We start from the raw sequence: 17515 nt of genomic DNA, 5'->3' as shown, positions 1-17515 counted from the left end.
TAAGCCTGTGTTGATCAATGCTAAAGATGAAGGGGGAGGAGCTGCCTAAAAATCACATTTGCCTCCTCCTGTCATCTCCCATGCAGTGGTGGGGGGAGAGTAATATTTAGATACACAACTTCCCGAGCTGTCTCACCCACCTTTCATCTAACATCACATCAGTGTGTGTTACCTCACTGTGAATCAGATGGAACTGGATCATACCGCCTCTAATGCTGCTGCTGCTACATCCCTCACTGTTAGGAATCTAACTCAATTCAGGCCTGTCAGAAACACTTGGCACAATAGACTGTTCACCTGAGAGGGAGAAGCTGATGAGTCTTCTACTGCCTGTGCTCTGGGGGACTTCTTCATTGGTGACGGGCTTAAATACCTGCAGGAGGGAGAAATAGGGAAGGAGGGAAGGAAAGAGAGATTGATTGAATGAATGAAAGAGTGAAAGGATTAGAGGGAGTGATAAAGACAAAGAAAAAAGAGAATGAGAGCGAGACATCAGCGCCAGCCTTTACAGCATCTCTCCTCCTTGCTCCTTGCTCTGCCTCCACAGGTGTAAGCCTGTCTAGTGGTCGAGTGGTCTTTACTACCCAGGGAAAAATTCAGTAAAGGGAAAATAGCCACAGAGATGATCGAGGCCACTGAGAGATGGGGGATGAGGGATAAGGGTCAGACGCAAGACACACACGCGCGTGCACATTCCTGTAGGAGTATTGTGTGAGCCTCTCTAGGTGGACCAGTGATCATAGCAGTGTGGTGGTGTGTAGGCTGTGGGGGTCTGCAGCAGACATCTGGAACTTATACGTAGAGGGAGCTGACGGAGTGTAGCGTAGTGATGCAATTACATTTTCGTCACAAAAGAGGCGGCTCCTTGTAAACACCATACACTCCGACATTCGCTGCAGTTTTCTTCTACCTGGAGATTGAGACTCAGCGTATCATTGTCTCCACTACCGTGGGGGCAGTGATGTTGCTGTCCATTAGGCTATATAGACTATTCATTCAAGTAGCCTATTTTGCATTGATAACCAAATATAATCTCAGTGTCTGTTCAAGCAATAAACCAGACAACATTGTAGCCTTATAGAATCCCCCCAAATGTATTTTGTTTAATGTTATTCTGGGAGTGAATACATTGAAGCAGCATGTCAAATTAGGATAATGTTGTAGGTTACACTGGCAAGTAAAATAATATTTACCAGGGCATTTTATTTAATTATAAATCAGATTATTTCAGATGGAGATGAGGGAAGCTAAAAGGCTAGCCAACTTGTTAGCAAGGTACGACAAGACAAGATATTCTTATTTTGTTTCCACCACAAATGAGAAGAGAACAAGAAATCTCAAGAATCCACCAAAAAAGTATTTTGTTTAGAAGTAATAACTAGTGATTTAAAGGCTATTGTGAAATGCTAGAACCTGCTGAAGCCAACTAGCTAGCCATGTGACTTTTTCTCCACACCAAAACATTATGTTCTATTTTTAGCTGATATGGGAATGAATACACAAGCAGCATATCAAACTGGTATAATGTTTTAGGTTAAAAGGGAAGTATAAGAATATTTGCCAGGGCATATTATTTAATTATAAATCTGATTGTTTCACATTGAGATGTGGGAAGCTAAAATGGCTAGCTTTCTTTTTAGCCAGGCTAAAGCCAGCTAGCTACTGGCTGGCTACTACTAGCAATGAAAACACAAAAATAAAAACTTTGCCATCGCCCCCTTGTGAATGGGACCTGCGAGGATATCATGTTAACCAAAGGTGTCCGCTACTCCAAAGATCCCACTCCACCCACATGCAAACTTGTAGTAACCTTAAGTGCCCACAAGACCTGTACTACAACTTACTCCACAACAGGGCCAGCACAAGGACAACAGAATGAAATTCTGTAATTCCCTTCCACTCTCTGTTCACCTCTGGCTGTGGCTTATCGGTTTGTTTATGTCTGTCTGTCTGTCTGTCTGTCTGTCTGTCTGTCTGTCTGTCTGTCTGTCGTCAGCACTTGCAGTCTCTGTTTCTATCATTCTCTCCCTCTGTCGCTCTCTCTCCACCCCCACCCCCCCCCTCTCTCTGTCTGTCCCTCCTGTGGGTCTTAAATCAAATCAAAATGTATTGGTTGTGCATACACAGATTTGCAGATGTTATCTTTTCCTCTGAGAGACAAATGTTATCCTGCTAATAAGCTTGTAATAAATGCCATTGTTTTCTTCTCCAGTCAATGAGAAAGGAAGGGTAACCAATCTCAAAAAATGGATTTCTAAACCTAACATATCAGCACTTTAAATGGCGTCTGATAACCCCAAGTAATCCAGGCAGTTATAATGGACGGAGCTGGACAATAGATGAGACACCGGAGGGATTGCTGATCTCTTTCTGGAACTGTCAGGAGTTTTTTGGGCTCTACTAATAAGCTCAAACCCAGACAATGCAAAGATAAATCCTTCAGATTGAAAGACATACAGTAGATCCATAATTAACACGCTACCTCTTATCATCAGTGTCCCTAGAGGAGCACTAATGAATACAGAGCCCATGTAGCACTACCAGGTTTGGACAAAGTAGTCGTCCCACACACTCACCGGAACTGAGGGGTTCTTCACAGTCAAACTGGGGGTAGTGGCTCGCAGGGCCCCGCTCACACCATGGTAGTATTTAAAACAGATCTTGGTCTCCGCTGAGAAGAAAGAAGAGTCAGATGAAAGAGGACAGGGAACAGAAAAGAGTTTAAGAACAGGTTGTCCTATCTTTTTAGCATGACCTACTGTTTGTTTTATACATGATTTCTCAGTTTATTGGCACCTTGATCACATTTCAAAGTTGGACAGCTTTCAAAAACAGGCCAGAGCCACACCAGTATGGCCTAAAGGTCGTCCCCATGCTTCCCAGCCGAAACAGTTCGGAAGAGTTTGTGCATATATTATGAAGACATTTTGTGACGTTTTTGTTTGTTTTGGACTTCGGCTGATCGGGCACACAAATTTTTTTCTGGAGGCAAGCCGAAATCGGTAACGGAAATCTATGCCCCTTCATCTGTGATTGGTCAGAAGTAGGGATCCTTCAATAAAGAGACAACTTGTTTTCGTGCACATTTTTTTCATTGTGAAATACTGCCTCAATCATCTTGGTTAGAAATAAATATGCGCAACTAAGATCTCCTCTGCAAAAATGTCTAAATTAATGACAGAGTTATCATAGGTTAATTCTGACTATTTTGAGGAAGTTTATACTGGCTATGATGTCTCAAAATGGACAAACTATTATTGTCGCGTTTTCCAAGGGAAGGTCTTTTAAGGGAGTATGCGAGCACACTTGTTCGGTTCGCCTAGTCGACTTTGGCTAGCCTCCAGCCAAACTGAAGCATGCTGACGCCTTTAGAAAGCTGTTCTGAGCAGCATGCCAATAAACTGGGGGAGAGAGAGAGCAGGCTGTCCTCAGCTACATGGCTATTAGGACCTGAGAGTCAGACAGACAGATAATACTATCACTTTCATTACACAGAGTCTCAGTCTCAATCTCAGTGGCTTCTATCCAACCTGCTAATCTACTGTGGTAGCTAAAAAGAGATGCTTTGGAGTAAACACCACGGACTGGCCTATAGAGAGGCACACAGGCACCAGCGAACTGTATTGGGGAAAAGATTGATTGATATATGTCCTGTCCGTTCTAATGAGGTGGGAGGAGCTCTTTGAGGGATGAGTCTTACTGTAGGTAAATAAAAAATAAGCAGTGATAGCTAAATAACAAAATCACTCACAGCTGACAAAACATTACATTAGCAGGATCAAATGAGTGGAAGATGGCACAATGGCAGTTAGTTATTCATAGTTCCCTTTCCCTTGTGTGTAAGCAGAGCTGTCCACACCGGGGCCTACTGTACTGTACAGTCAGTGTGGATTCTCTAGTCTAGTGGAGCTAATGGGATCCTTTGGCTGTGTAAATTATTTTATTTCTGTGAATCTCTTGCCTAAAAGACTTGCTTTAATCAGTGCAGGGTAAGAAGGATTGTACTGGGAAATCCTGATAGTTACAGACACAAATGTATGGGCACAACTGTTCATTGGATATGAGATTGTTTCATTGTTACGTAAAGATCTACAATATGCACTGACGAAGCAGTGTCCTGTTCTGAGAGCTCGATGCTACATGCGTTATAAAACAGCTCTCTCAGTGTGTGGGAGAAGTAGCATATTATAATGTAGGTGGTTTTGAATGTATTTCCAGAAATGCACTTACGCTCCACAAAATAGGAGTTGCCCTCAATCTTCCACACTATCTGGCCCTTGTGGGAACCATTCACTCCGCGGCTCTTGTAGTCTAGAAAGTTCTCAGACGACACCTCTTCTGAGAGAGAGGTAAGACAGAGAGGAAAGGTGTGAGACTTAAGGCTGGATTCAAACCGTATCGCGGAAGTTCAGCACTACAGCGCAATTTAAGTTTAAAGGCAATGTTCCCGCATTCGCAGAGACTGCATTCATAGTAAACGCTGCATATGTCGGCTCAATCGGAAATCACCTTTACATTTCAAGCGCACTAGAGTGCTGAACTTTGGCGATACGGATTGAATCCAGCCCAATGTTACACAACATTATTACACAGGCATTGTCAGTTAGAGTACCTGTGAATATGAGTCTGCGCACCTTATCAGAAAACCAGAACACCTCAAGATTACCTTGAAACATATGTGAAAGCAGACCTGAACTGAGTCATCACATAGCTCTCCATGTACCTTACATACAGTACCTTTCAAATAGACTTGAAATAACACATTCTTGTTCCTGTCCTTGATCCACCCGATGTGTAACAGCTTCACAATATTGGAAATAAACTGTTCTTCATCTCACCATCTCTATCTGGCTCTATCATCTACTAATTATTCACTTGGTCCCTTCTATGAAAATCAATGGTAAAATTAAATAATAAAAATATCCTAAAAGTTATGGTAGTGCTCACCAATGAGGTACATGCCGATCCAGTCCCCAGCGTCCACCTCCTCCTTGATGTCCCAGCAGATGAGGATGTCCTGGGTCTGTCCGATGGCGTAGTGCGAGGTGCTGACGGTAAGCGTGGAGCGGCTGTGTGATGTCACCAGATCCGTGTCGCTGGTGGAGCGGTACATGGCCGCCACATCCTCCGGCACCCCATTCTGGAAATTAACGTTGCGGAATTGTTCGGGGTTGTAGCTGTGGCGGATGTGGTCCTTACAGCGCCAACGGTTCTGGGACGAACGACACGGGGAGGCCATGGCTGCAAGTCTGAGTCCGAGAAACCTGTTCTGGTACAAGTTCTGGGGGAGAGGGAAGAAAAGCAGAGAAGAGAATCTGAATGGGGAGGATGGAGAGAGGTTAAGGAGGCTCCACATTTAGCATTCCTATCCCTGTTTTTGAGATACAGTCGATGTAAGTCCAATCAAAACCTTTATCTCCATCTTTAAGAACACCGCAGATGTGTTATTCTGTTGGTTATCTCTGAGCAGACTTTAGAGGTAGTGATTTCTACAGTCCTGCAGAGAAAGTGGAGCTACAGTGGGAAGATTACCAACAGGAAATCCCATGAGCTTTGGGAGGTTTCTCCACTATCTTGTAGTAGCTTCTCAGTGGGAGGAGAGACAACAATACAGCACAGTGCTAACAGTAAGGAAGACTCCCGGGCCCTGTCCTGCTCAGGGTGTGAAATGGACTATTCAAAAGTGATCGAGTGTGCTGCCTCTCTCTCTCTCTCTCTCACTCTCTCTCGCTCTCGCTCTCGCTCTCGCTCTCTCTCGCTCTCTCTCAGTTCAATTAAATCTCTCTCTCGCTGTCTCTCTTAAACACACACACGCATACAAATACTGCTGGCTCAGTGATAGAAGATAAATGTCTCGCTCTCTGTCAGTCAGTCTGCCTGGGCAGCAGACCAACACAATAGACAAGACCCCTACTCCCCTCTGAGAACAATCCACCTGCACAGACCCTTCAGTGACGTGTCTTATTAGAGCCACTCTCTGGCCCTCCAATGTGGAAGGGCTTCCAGATGCCAAGCATCCTCTTCAACAACTCTGCCACTGTTCTTCAGCAACAAGGTCACTTGTCATCTGCCTGCCTCCATACAACCTATGTACAGTATGGATGGAATTCCACCATATACAACACACACTGTATAAGACATTGGTAAGAAGAGAATGAGAAGAGCAGGGAAGAATGTGAGAATTTCACTTGACATTCTCTGCTGTGTGTGCAGGCTAAGTATAATAATTGAGTAGATAAAATACTGAAATGGTCACTAAGCTAAATCAAAAGAGGAGTTAGAGAAAAAGTTACTGCTACTGTAAGTGAGTTCAAATGCTTCACATTAAAATGCCAGTAGACAGTGCAGTCGTTTATGTTTCTCTCTGAATGGGACTATTACTTAACTCCTTTTAGGAGCCATATGAGATAACTTGGCTCATTGCTAATCAGCATCCCAGTACTATATTGACTGTGCAGATACTGAGGATATCTTAGTGCACTTACATAACACAGTAGGTCTGCATATTTCTTCCCTCACAGGAGCTCCCAACTGAGTAATAAATGCAGGGATGCAGACAGTATAATTGAGTAGGCCAAAAGTGTTAAATAATACAATCCTTATCATATTTTAAAAGCTGCCAATTCATTACAAAAATATCAGTACACTAGTGAAATGAAGGACAGTTGTAAATCCCTTGTGATTAAGGTACAGTAAGGTATTGTGAAATATGAAATGTTTTGTAGAGAAAAGATGCCTCTTTTCTTATAAGGTTGGATGGTTGCCAGCATGATGCATGAATATGCCACACTGTAGTTAATCCCATGCTGTAGGCTACCTACCTCCACATAAAGCTCATGATTTTAATCTCATTGGATTTACTCACTGAGACTAATCTGAAGAAGAGGATCTGGTGCGTTATCATCACGGCATCACAAATTACACTACAGCGAATCAACAGCGTGACGCTAAACAAACCACGTGGCTGATCACAGCATGCAGTGTTCAACCATGGGAAAGCAGCTAGGACAATAGATCGCATTCTGTTGCATCCAGATACTGAGTTTCTTCTTCGCTGCACTGGATTAGCAGCAACATCATAGATATCCTTCCAGTCAAAGGAGCAGTGTTCAGTCCTCCTCATGCACCTCTGCACTGGGGCTCTTGGCTGATGACTCACTCAATGCATTTTTTTTACTATCTACTGAGTGGTGGCTCAACATTCTCCTTCCTTCTGCTCATTTAGCTCCCACCAGCCTAAACAAATTACGGCTGCAGCAGAGAGGAAAGAGTGTCTATCTCCCTGTGCAGTGTTGAATTGTCTGGAACAGCTTGTTTATTCTAGGTGGCCTTCTATGGTATAGTAGTACAAGGGTAAAGGAAAAGGGGATACCTAGTCAGTTGTACAACTGAATGCATTCAACTGAAATGTGTCTTCCGCAATTAACCCAACCCCTCTGAATCAAAGAGGTGCGGGGGGCTGCCTTTAACGACATCCGGAACAGTAGCAGTATTAATATAGTATAGTAGTACTATGTTAGTATTAGTAAACTACAAATATTGCCTTCCTCCTATTCTCACCTCTCTCTGCTCCGTCCTATGTATTGTTGCATTTTACATTCACACACACACACACACACACACACTCTGTTCATCCCTCCTGCTCCCTCTCTCTAACAACCAAAAGGAGTAGGCCAATTTGCGTGCTATGATGACAAGATAGGCAGAGGTCCCTTCCCCTACTATGGTGGAGCATCCCAAAGGGATTGACCTACTCTGACTAGGATATACGTACTCGATCAAAACACTCTCCTAATTGCGAAATCGATACTCACTTCCCAATAATAATATTATCAAACACTACGAGACATTACATAGCCAACCTGGCTACAGGGGCGAATTTCTTTGGCCTGGTCATCAATATAGAGGCCGTACTCTACTGCATCCAATGACATAGCATGCAGCATCAGTGGAACAATCACAACACACGAAAAAATGCTAGAAATTTCTTTGTTTGAGAACACATATGAGGCGTAAACTATATTATTTTCTAGTGCATAGATCTCGTGATTACATACATCAATCTAAACTAGAGATCGATTCGGACACTGGCACGTATCAATTTAGCCATGCCTATCTAATTGACAGCTGGACAAATATGCCTACATTTATTCAAACGTACCTGGGTCAGTGTCACCTGCCTTTGAATCATAGCCTATTATAGATTAACCGTCAAAATGCTTATGGCATTTGTCATGTTTTGATGTTCTAAGAATATGATATTCTATATCCTCCGCTGGGCCATGTTCCAGGTTTGTCAGACGGTTTTCGGACCATTCTTACAATGATGCTGCTGTGCGATACGGTCTTTCTCCTGGGTACCACAAAGCTTCGACCAATTGCAGACCATTTTGCATCAATTCAGTCTCCGTTTTGCTGCCCCCGCCCATGCACGCACCACGCACAAATGATAGGTTTATACTCTACGTAAAGCACGCAATTTCTCTCTTGCGGCTTTCAGAAAAACTGAACTCGGACATCTCCGACTTCCGACTTAAATGCGTTCAACTAGGAATTCGGAAAAAAATTGCTCTATATACTTTGTCTGATCTAAGTCCTCATCATGAAACAAAAGTAAAACATGTTTACCATCAAGACGAAATCTCTTTCTAGAGCTCAGGCTCAGACCTAAAGACGAAATCTCTTTCTAGAGCTCAGGCTCAGACCTAAAGACCACTGGCGTACCTTTGTTGATGCTCCATAGTGTCAGTGTCCTACACATAGGTATTTAAAAAAATAATGATGCAGAAATGGTCTAAATGAGAAAAGTTACACTACCTGAGGACATGCTCATAAAGGCATATCTAAATTTTATATTATTTCACAAATTTATGTATCCTTCAGTATCAATTATAGACCATGGTCTACAAGAGATTGTGAAGTCTAGGATACTTAAAACATCGAATAATTATTAAGTAGGCCTAGGCTATGTGTAATGTTTTTAATGGATCTGCTTAATTATTAGGGGGGGGGGGCTCGCTCTCATTGCACTAAGATCTGAGCTGGCTGCAGACAATGATCAGCTAGGGGATCTGATTTTCAACATTTGAATGCCATATTTATAATTATATCAAATTATTGAATACATTTTCCACCAACAGGTTTCTGTTCCATTGCACCGCACAACCAATAAACAAAGCATACTGACTTCGGGCACTTAATGGTTTGTGTTTACAATAAATAGACAATGAATAGACATCAATCAGACAAACAGAAAATATATCCCTCCCTACCTTGTAGGCCTATCCACCAAGGCTTGGCAATCTCTGCATGTAATTAAACTTTTTGGTGTTTTGCAACAGATGTCTCTTTCCATTCATCAAATTCAGGTGTAAAACACTTCATTAGTACTTTAAAGTAATTTACTTTTTGGAGGTAAGTCGTTTTTTGGGGTATCTGTACTTTACTTTACTATTTATATTTTTAACATGTTTACTTTTAATCCACGACATTTCCTAAAGTACTTTTTACTTCATACATTTTCCCTGACACCCAAAAGTACAACATTTCAAATGCTTACCAGGACAGGAAAACGTTCCAATTCCCGCACCTATCAAGAGAACATCCCTGGTCATCCCTACTGCCTCTGATCTTGCGGACTCAATAAACACAAATGTTTTGTTTGTAAATTGTCTGAGTGTTGGAGTGTGCCCCTGGCTATCCGTAAATTAAAATGGCAAAAAATTGTGTTATTTTTTTGCCTAATATAATGAATGTAAAATTATTTCTACTTTAACTTTTGATACTTAAGTATATTTAAAAGAAAATGCATTTAAACTTGTACTCAAGTAGTATTTCACTGTGTGACTTTTACTAATACTTGAGTAATTTTTTATTAAGGTATCTTTACTTTGACTCAAGTATGGCAATTGGGTACTTATTCCATCACTGATCAAATGGCAGCTGCACAGCTTGGATTGATTGCAATGATATCATTTTTCTAGCCCCGAAACATTTGATGGTCAATAAATAAATATTAATCATAATAATAATATCTATATTTTGTACATTTCAGTCTGATATACGTTTCCATGACTTGCGTTATGCAGAACAAAAAAAAATGTTTTACTGACCAATCTGAATGACAAAAATAAACAATGCAATATACTGCGCTTTTCAGTAGGCAATGCAAGAAGCCCCTGGAGTGAAGCGGTGTCTGCTGTGATTGGTAGAGATTTCACCACACAGTGGACCGCTCATGTCCCTTGACCTCTTCCCATCCGTACAGCACCAGTTAGATGTCAATGTCATCGCTTAGCAAAACTCGTGTCACTCAGTCAGAGTCTGGGACAGTCTGGATAATCGGTACTTCTTCCGAAAGAGTGGCAAAAAAAAATGAGCAGGTTCAGGCAGTGTTGAATAAGGTAGAGAGTAGATCAGGCTGAAAATCAAAGAGCAGCAGTGGCAGAGTTAGCCCCACGGGTTTGTGCAGGGTTGGTGGTAGCTATTTAGCTAATCTCCTTCAGCATGAGGGTTTGCTAATGCTAATAAACTTGGATTAGCGCCTAGCATCCTTAAACTATTGGGTGTCAATCAGAGTTATTTATTCAGTGAATGGGCAAGCTAAGGATGTTGATATGAGTCATGATATTAGGGGAAGTGTTTATTTCCAGCTAGTGTATTTCATGGCTTTTGTTTCTTTAGCTAGCTTGGCTGGTTAGCCACTTTGGTAGCTACTGGCTGGCTAGCTCGCTGAGACCAAAGGGATGAGATACATTTTTTCTGACTGAAGCATTTATCTTCTGACAGTGACACTCTGCCCCCCTGTGGACGGAAGCGGAACTTTTCGACAACATATTTAACCCGGTTTAAAATGAGAAAAGTTGAGGTGGTAGAACTAACAAAATGAAATGAATCAAGAAGGCCTTATAACCTATTACATTCTACAGGTAAACATTATTGGATCATATTTGTTATTTCCATATAGGCTATGTAACTACACTGAGTGTACAAAACACTGGGAACACCTCCCTAATATTGAGTTGCACCCACTTTTCCCCACAGGAAAGCCTCAATTTGTCGGGGCATGGACTCTACAAGGTGTCAAATTTCCAAAGGAATGCTGGCCCATGTTAACTCCAGTGCTTCCCACAGTTGTGTCTATTTGTCTGAATGTCCTTTGTGTGGTGGACCATTCTTGATACACATGGGAAACTGTTGAGTGTGAAAACCCAGCAGCGTTGAAGTTCTTGACACTCAAACCGGTGCACCTGGCACCTACTACCATACCCTGTTAAAAGGCACTTAAATATTTTTTCTTGCCTATTCACCCTCTGAATGGTACACACCATCCATGTCTTAATTGTCTCAAGGCTTAAAGGTCCTTTTTTTAACCTGTCTCTTCCCATTAATCTATACTGATTGAGGTGGATTTAACAAGTGACATCAATAAGGAATCATAGCTTCTACATGAATTCACCTGGTCAGTCTATGTCATGGAAAGGTGTTCCTATTGTTTTGTATAGTCACTGTATTTGTGAAAAACTGCATTATTATTAAATTGGTGTAATTATTTAATTGAGCTTTTATTTTGTTACTCTTTTTATTCACTTAGCTACTTACTTTTTCTGTTGTTGTTGCATTGTCGAGAGACTAAGCTGCAAGCATTTCATTGCACTGTGTACTCCATTTACAGTGCCATCCGCAATTATTGGGACAGTGAAGCATTTTTTATTCTTTTGGCTTTATACTCTATACTGAAAAGTAAAGTGCAGATGGTCAACTTTAAGTTGAGGGTGTTTTCATCCATATCGGGTGAACTGTTTAGAAATTACACCGCTTTTTGTGTCACGCCTGCTCCCGCTCCCGCTCTCCCTCCCTGGCGTTTACTCAATCACCTGCTTTCATTACCTCCCCTATATCGGTCTGTTCCCGAGGTTGTTCCCCGCTTCAGCATTATTGTCGTCATGTCGTTTTGTTCTCCCTGCTCTGACGCTGTTCTGTCACTTGTCCGTTCATTAAATGTGTACTCCCTGTACCTGGTTCTCATCTCCAGCGTCTTCAGTGATATTGTTAACAAACACGCCCCCATAAAGAAAATGAGAATTAAAAACAGGTTAAGGCCCTGGTTTGACTTTGATCTTGCAGAGTTACTCCACCTCAAGAATTGCATTTGGCGAAAGGCTCGGCCCACGCATACTCAGGCTGACTGGCTCTCATTCAGGCAAATGAGAAATAAGTGCACTCAGGCTATCCGGAAGGCCAAAGTTAGTTACATTAAGGAGCAGTTCTCTCTCTGTCGGTGTAACCCCAAGAAGTTCTGGAAAACGGTTAATGACCTGGAGAATAAACCGTCCTCCTCACAGCTGCCCATTTCCCTTAAAGTTGATGATGTGGTTGTTACTGACAAGAAGCACATGGTTGGTCTCTTTAATCACCACTTCATTAAGTCAGGATTCCTATTTGACACAGCCATGCCTCCTTGCCTGTCCAACATTTCCTCATCCCTCACTCCTTCTAATGCGACTATCCCCGATGCTTCTCCCTCTTTTTCCTCTGACCGCAACAAAGTTTCTCCCTGCAGGCAGTCACTGAGTCCGAGGTGCTAAAGGAGCTCCTTAAACTTGACCCCAAAAAAACATCTGGGTCAGATGGTTTAGACCCTTTCTTCTTTAAGGTTGCTGCACCTATCATCGCCAAGCCTATCTCCGACCTTTTTAACATGTCTCTCCTTTCTGGGGAGGTTCCCATTGCTTGGAAGGCAGCTACGGTTCATCCTTTATTTAAAGTGTTATAGGCCTATTTCTATTTTCCCTGTTTATCAAAAGTGTTGGAAAAAATCAACTGACTGACTTTCTTGATGTCTATAGTGTTCTCTCTGGTGTGCAATCTGGTTTCTGCTCAGGTTATGGATATGTCACTCCAACCTTGAAGGTCCTCAATGATGTCACCATTGCCCTAGATTCTAAGCAATGTTGTGCTGCTATTTTTATTGACTTGGCCAAAGCTTTTGATATGGTAGACCATTCCATTTTTGTGGGCTGGCTAAGGAGTATTGGTGTCTCTAGGGGTCTATGACCTGGTTTGCTAACTACCTCCCTCAAAGAGTGCAGTTTATAAAGTCAGAACATCTGCTGTCTCAGCTACTGCCTGTCACCAACGGAGTACCCCAAGGCTCAATCATAGGCTCCACATTCTTCTCAATTTACATCAACAACATAGCTCAGGCAGTAGGAAGCTCTCTCATCCATGTATATGCAGATGATACAGTCTTATACTCAGCTGCCCCTCCCCGGATTTGGTGTTAATTGCTTTACAACAAACAAGCTTTCTCTACTCTTAACCTTGTTCTGAACACCTCCAAAACAAATGTCATGTGGTTTGGTAAGAAGAATGCCCCTCTCCCAACTGCTGTGATTACGACCTCTAGCCTGAGGTAGTCACCTCATACAAGTACTTGGGAGTATGGATAAATGGTACACTGTCCTTCTATCAGCACCTATCAAAGCTGCATGCTAAAGTTAAATCTAGACTTGGTTTCCTCTATCGTAATTGCTCCTCTTTCACCCCAGCTGCCAAACTAACGCTGATTCAGATGACCATCCTACCCATGCTAGATTACGGAGGCATTATTAATAGTTTGGCAGGTAAGGGTGCTCTCGAGCGGCTAGATATTATTTATCATTCGGCCATAAGATTTGCCAGCAATGCTCCTTATAGGACACATCACTGCACTCTATACTCCTCTGTAAACTGGTCATCTCTGTATACCCGTCGAAAGACCCACTAATTTATGCTTATTCATAAAACCCTCTTAGGCCTCACTCCCCCCTATCTGAGATATATAGTGCAGCCCTCATCCTCCACATACAACACCCGTTCTCCCAAGTCACATTCTGTTAAAGGTCCCCAAAGCGCACACATCCCTGGGTCGCTTGTCTTTTCAGTTTGTCGCAGCTAGTGACTGGAACGAGCTTCAACAAACACTCAGTGAACAGTTTTATCTCAATCTCTTCATTCGGAGACTCCGTCATAGACACTCTTACTGACATTTGTGGCTGCTTTGCGTGATGTATTGTTGTCTCTACCTTCTTGACCTTTGTGCTGTTGTCTGCCCAATAATGTTTGTACCATGTTCTGTGCGGCTACCAATGTGTGTTGCTACCATGTTGTTGTCATGTTGTGTAGCTACCATGCTGTGTTGTCGTGTGTTGTTGCCTTGCTATGTTGTTGTCTTAGGTCTCTCTTTATGTGGTGTTGTGTTGTCTCTGTCATGATGTGTGTTTTGTCCTATATTTATATATTTTTTATTTTTAATCCCAGCCCCCATCACCATAGGAGGCCTTTTGGTAGGCTGTCATTGTAAATAAGAATTTGTTCTTAAAACTGACTTGCCGAGTTAAATAATGGTTAAATAATCTAAAAAAATCAAATCTTTATATTCATATTCATGCGGTCTCTGTTCAGTGTGCTCTCTGCTTTGCAGCGGTCTCTGCTCAGTTTGGCTGCTGCGCGAAAGTGATGGTGGTTTACCAGATTTTTTTTCTGGAGTTATCTTGAAGATCACTCCGCGACACGCTGCAGGGCTGTCTTTCGACAGCAGATGATGCACTGTCAGCCACTGATTTGTCATTCCCACTCGCCTAATGGACTCATGCTTGCAACAAGTTCTGACTGAGCTCAATAGTCATGAAAAGCAAATACACCGATGAGTTTCTCTTTCATATAAACTTTGAGAATTAACGAGGAGCTCCCTCAATGTGTTTTGTGCAGGGAAGTGCTTAGTAATGAGTCAATCAAAACGAACAAGTTCATATAACGCCACGTCTTGACCAAACATCCAGGCACAACGTAACGGTACACTCTGAGTTATTTCAGAACAGGGCAGAATGCTTCAGGAAACAGTGCTTCGTCTAGCAGGGCATTGTTGTCATTTTATAAAAGGTGATGATAAGCAGAAATAAGGGAGTACTTTCTCATAGTAGAATATGTGCGTTTCTCTTTCAAACAATCCCTGGCCTTGTACAAAGCTAACAGGTAATGTTAGCCAAGCAAGTTGTCAAGTTGACTATCTGTCAGCATAGTGTCCAGAGCATGGAGCATAGTGTCCAGAGCATGGAGGCACTACCAGGAGACAGGCCAGTACATCAGGAGACGTGGAGGAGGGCAACAACCCAGCAGCAGGACCGCTACCTCCGCCTTTGTGCAAGGAGGAGCAGGAGGAGCACTGCCAGAGCCCTGTAAAATTACCTCCAGCAGGCCACAAATGTGCATGTGTCTGCTCAAACGGTCAGAAACAGACTCCATGAGGGTGGTATGAGGGCCCGATTTCCACAGGTGGGGGTTGTGCTTACAGCCCAAACACCGTGCAGGACGTTTGGCATTTGCCAGAGAAAACTAAGATTGGCAAATTCGCCACTGGCGTCCTGTGCTCTTCACAGATGAAAGCAGGTTCACACTGAGCACATGTGACAGACGTGACCGAGTCTGGAGACGCCGTGGAGAACGTTCTGCTGCCTGCAACATCCTCCAGCATGACCGGTTTGGCGGTGGGTCAGTTATGGTGTGGGGTGGCATTTCTTTGGGGGGCCGCACAGCCCTCCATGTGCTTGCCAGAGGTAGCCTGACTGCCATTAGGTACCGAGATGAGATCCTCAGACCCCTTGTGAGACCATATGCTGGTGCGGTTAGCCCTGGGTTCCTCCTAATGCAAGACAATGCTAGACCTCATGTGGCTGGAGTGTGTCAGCAGTTCCTGTTAGGAAATTATGATTAATATGACTGAACAAATAATTTTAAATGGAACTGTAACTAAGTAAACATATACTCTGTTTTATTATATCTGATTAACTATATGAGTTCATAAGGTGGGATTGTGAGACACGGACAAGGAGTAATAAAAGTTAATGAACACCATTCCAACTAGGAAGAAACGAATGGGTTGTGGACTGTGAAAAAAGATAAGGTCGTTAACCTAACGTTGAACCTACTGAAACTTAGCTCTGGGGTTTTTAGATAAGGCAGTGAGTGCATTCCTAGGTTTTCTTCTAATTAAAACTGTCAGTTCAGTGGTGATCGATAATGTTGAGGGGTCAAAAGTTATCTGGGAGTGTGTTAGTAAGTTAGAATGAACTTTTCACCTTACTTTGTCCCGGTCGAGAGGAGGGGATTCCGTTAAAGCAATGAAATGACGTCATGATCTGTATATAAGTGGGAGCGCGCTCCGAGAATCAATTCTATTACCTATTATTGAAAAACTGGTCTGCGTCTATTTTATGCAAACAAGAAATCTTAGAAATTCTCATAAAATAGATTAAGGGCTTTCAATTGATGAAAGCACATTGGCATAATTAAATTACAGTAACAGTTCCTGCAAGAGGAAGGCATTGATGCTATGTACTGGCCCGCCCGTTCCCCAGACCTGAATCCAATTGAGCACATCTGGGACATCATGTCTCGCTCCATCCACCAACGCCACGTTGCACCATAGACTGTCCAGGAGTTGGCGGATGCTTTAGTCCAGGTCTGGGAGAAGATCCCTCAGGAGACCGCCACCTCATCAGGAGCATGCCCAGGCGTTGTAGGGAGGTCATACAGGCACGTGGAGGCCACACACACTACTGAGCCTAATTTTGACTTGTTTTAAGGACATTACATCAAAGTTGGATCAGCCTGAGTATGACTCCAAATCCAGACCTCCATGGGTTGATAAATTTGATTTCCATTGATAATTTTTGTGTGATTTTGTTGTCAGCACATTCAACCATGTAAAGAAAAAAGTATTTAATAATAATATTTCATTCATTCAGATCTAGGATGTGTTATTTTAGTGTTGCCTTTATTTTTTTGAGCAGTGTATAATCCATTTTAGAATAAGGCTGTAACATAACAAAATGTGGAAAAGGTCAATGGGTCTGAATACTGTCCAAATGCACCGCAGGAGAGGTGCATGCCAGCAGATGAGGAAATTTGGCCAGGATGGAATAAATGATATAGGAAAACCTCAAAAAGAGCAAATGTAAAGTAGGGGTGAAAAAAGCACTACACTCGTAGATAAAAACGTGCTATTTAGAACCTAAAGGGGTACTTTGGCTAGCCCCATAGGATAACCCTTTGAATAACCCCATATGGTTCCAAGTAGAACCCTTTTGGGATCCGTGTAGGACCCTTAGCACCCCCAGGGGTACGCACAATGCCGTCGGGGGGTACGCCAAATAAAAATGTGATTCACATTTAAAAAATATTTATACATAAAGATTTTTTTTCTTCACATTTTCAAACAGTACATTTATATTTTCCAACGGTGCTATAAATTTGGGTGATTTTCTTTCTTTCTTTCCTGAGTAGCCTCGTTTCACAGCCCAAAATTAAAGTAAACCATCTAGTGTTCAGCGAAATATCAACACAATGTCAAATACAGGTAGCCTAGTCAAATAATTAACATCCAATCACATTAACCATTACTCTCTCGCGGGAAACCTTCACTCTTACGCAGACATTTAGAAATGAAAGATGACAATTTGAAAAATAAGCCACG

The 17515-nt window shown here is 42.4% G+C and overlaps 1 protein-coding gene across 2 annotated transcripts in view; it reads right to left on the bottom strand.

The window, feature by feature from the left end:
• The window catches only part of LOC118394713 (E3 ubiquitin-protein ligase HECW1-like), a 47963-nt gene extending 39559 nt beyond the window's left edge, over positions 1-8404 (bottom strand). For both annotated transcript variants that reach the window (XM_035788189.1, XM_035788190.1), the window contains exons 1-5: positions 8162-8404; positions 4948-5281; positions 4231-4338; positions 2577-2671; positions 298-373 (exon numbers count right to left, since the gene is read on the bottom strand). In XM_035788189.1, coding sequence (XP_035644082.1) covers positions 298-373; positions 2577-2671; positions 4231-4338; positions 4948-5281; positions 8162-8191 — 643 coding nt within the window. In that variant the 5' untranslated portion in view covers positions 8192-8404. The remainder of the gene's footprint in view (positions 1-297; positions 374-2576; positions 2672-4230; positions 4339-4947; positions 5282-8161) is intronic.
• Between the last annotated feature and the right edge of the window lie 9111 nt (positions 8405-17515).

Source organism: Oncorhynchus keta, chromosome 15, assembly GCF_023373465.1.
Source record: "Oncorhynchus keta strain PuntledgeMale-10-30-2019 chromosome 15, Oket_V2, whole genome shotgun sequence".
Lineage (NCBI taxonomy): Eukaryota > Metazoa > Chordata > Actinopteri > Salmoniformes > Salmonidae > Oncorhynchus > Oncorhynchus keta.
This window is presented reverse-complemented; position numbering and strand designations above follow the sequence as displayed.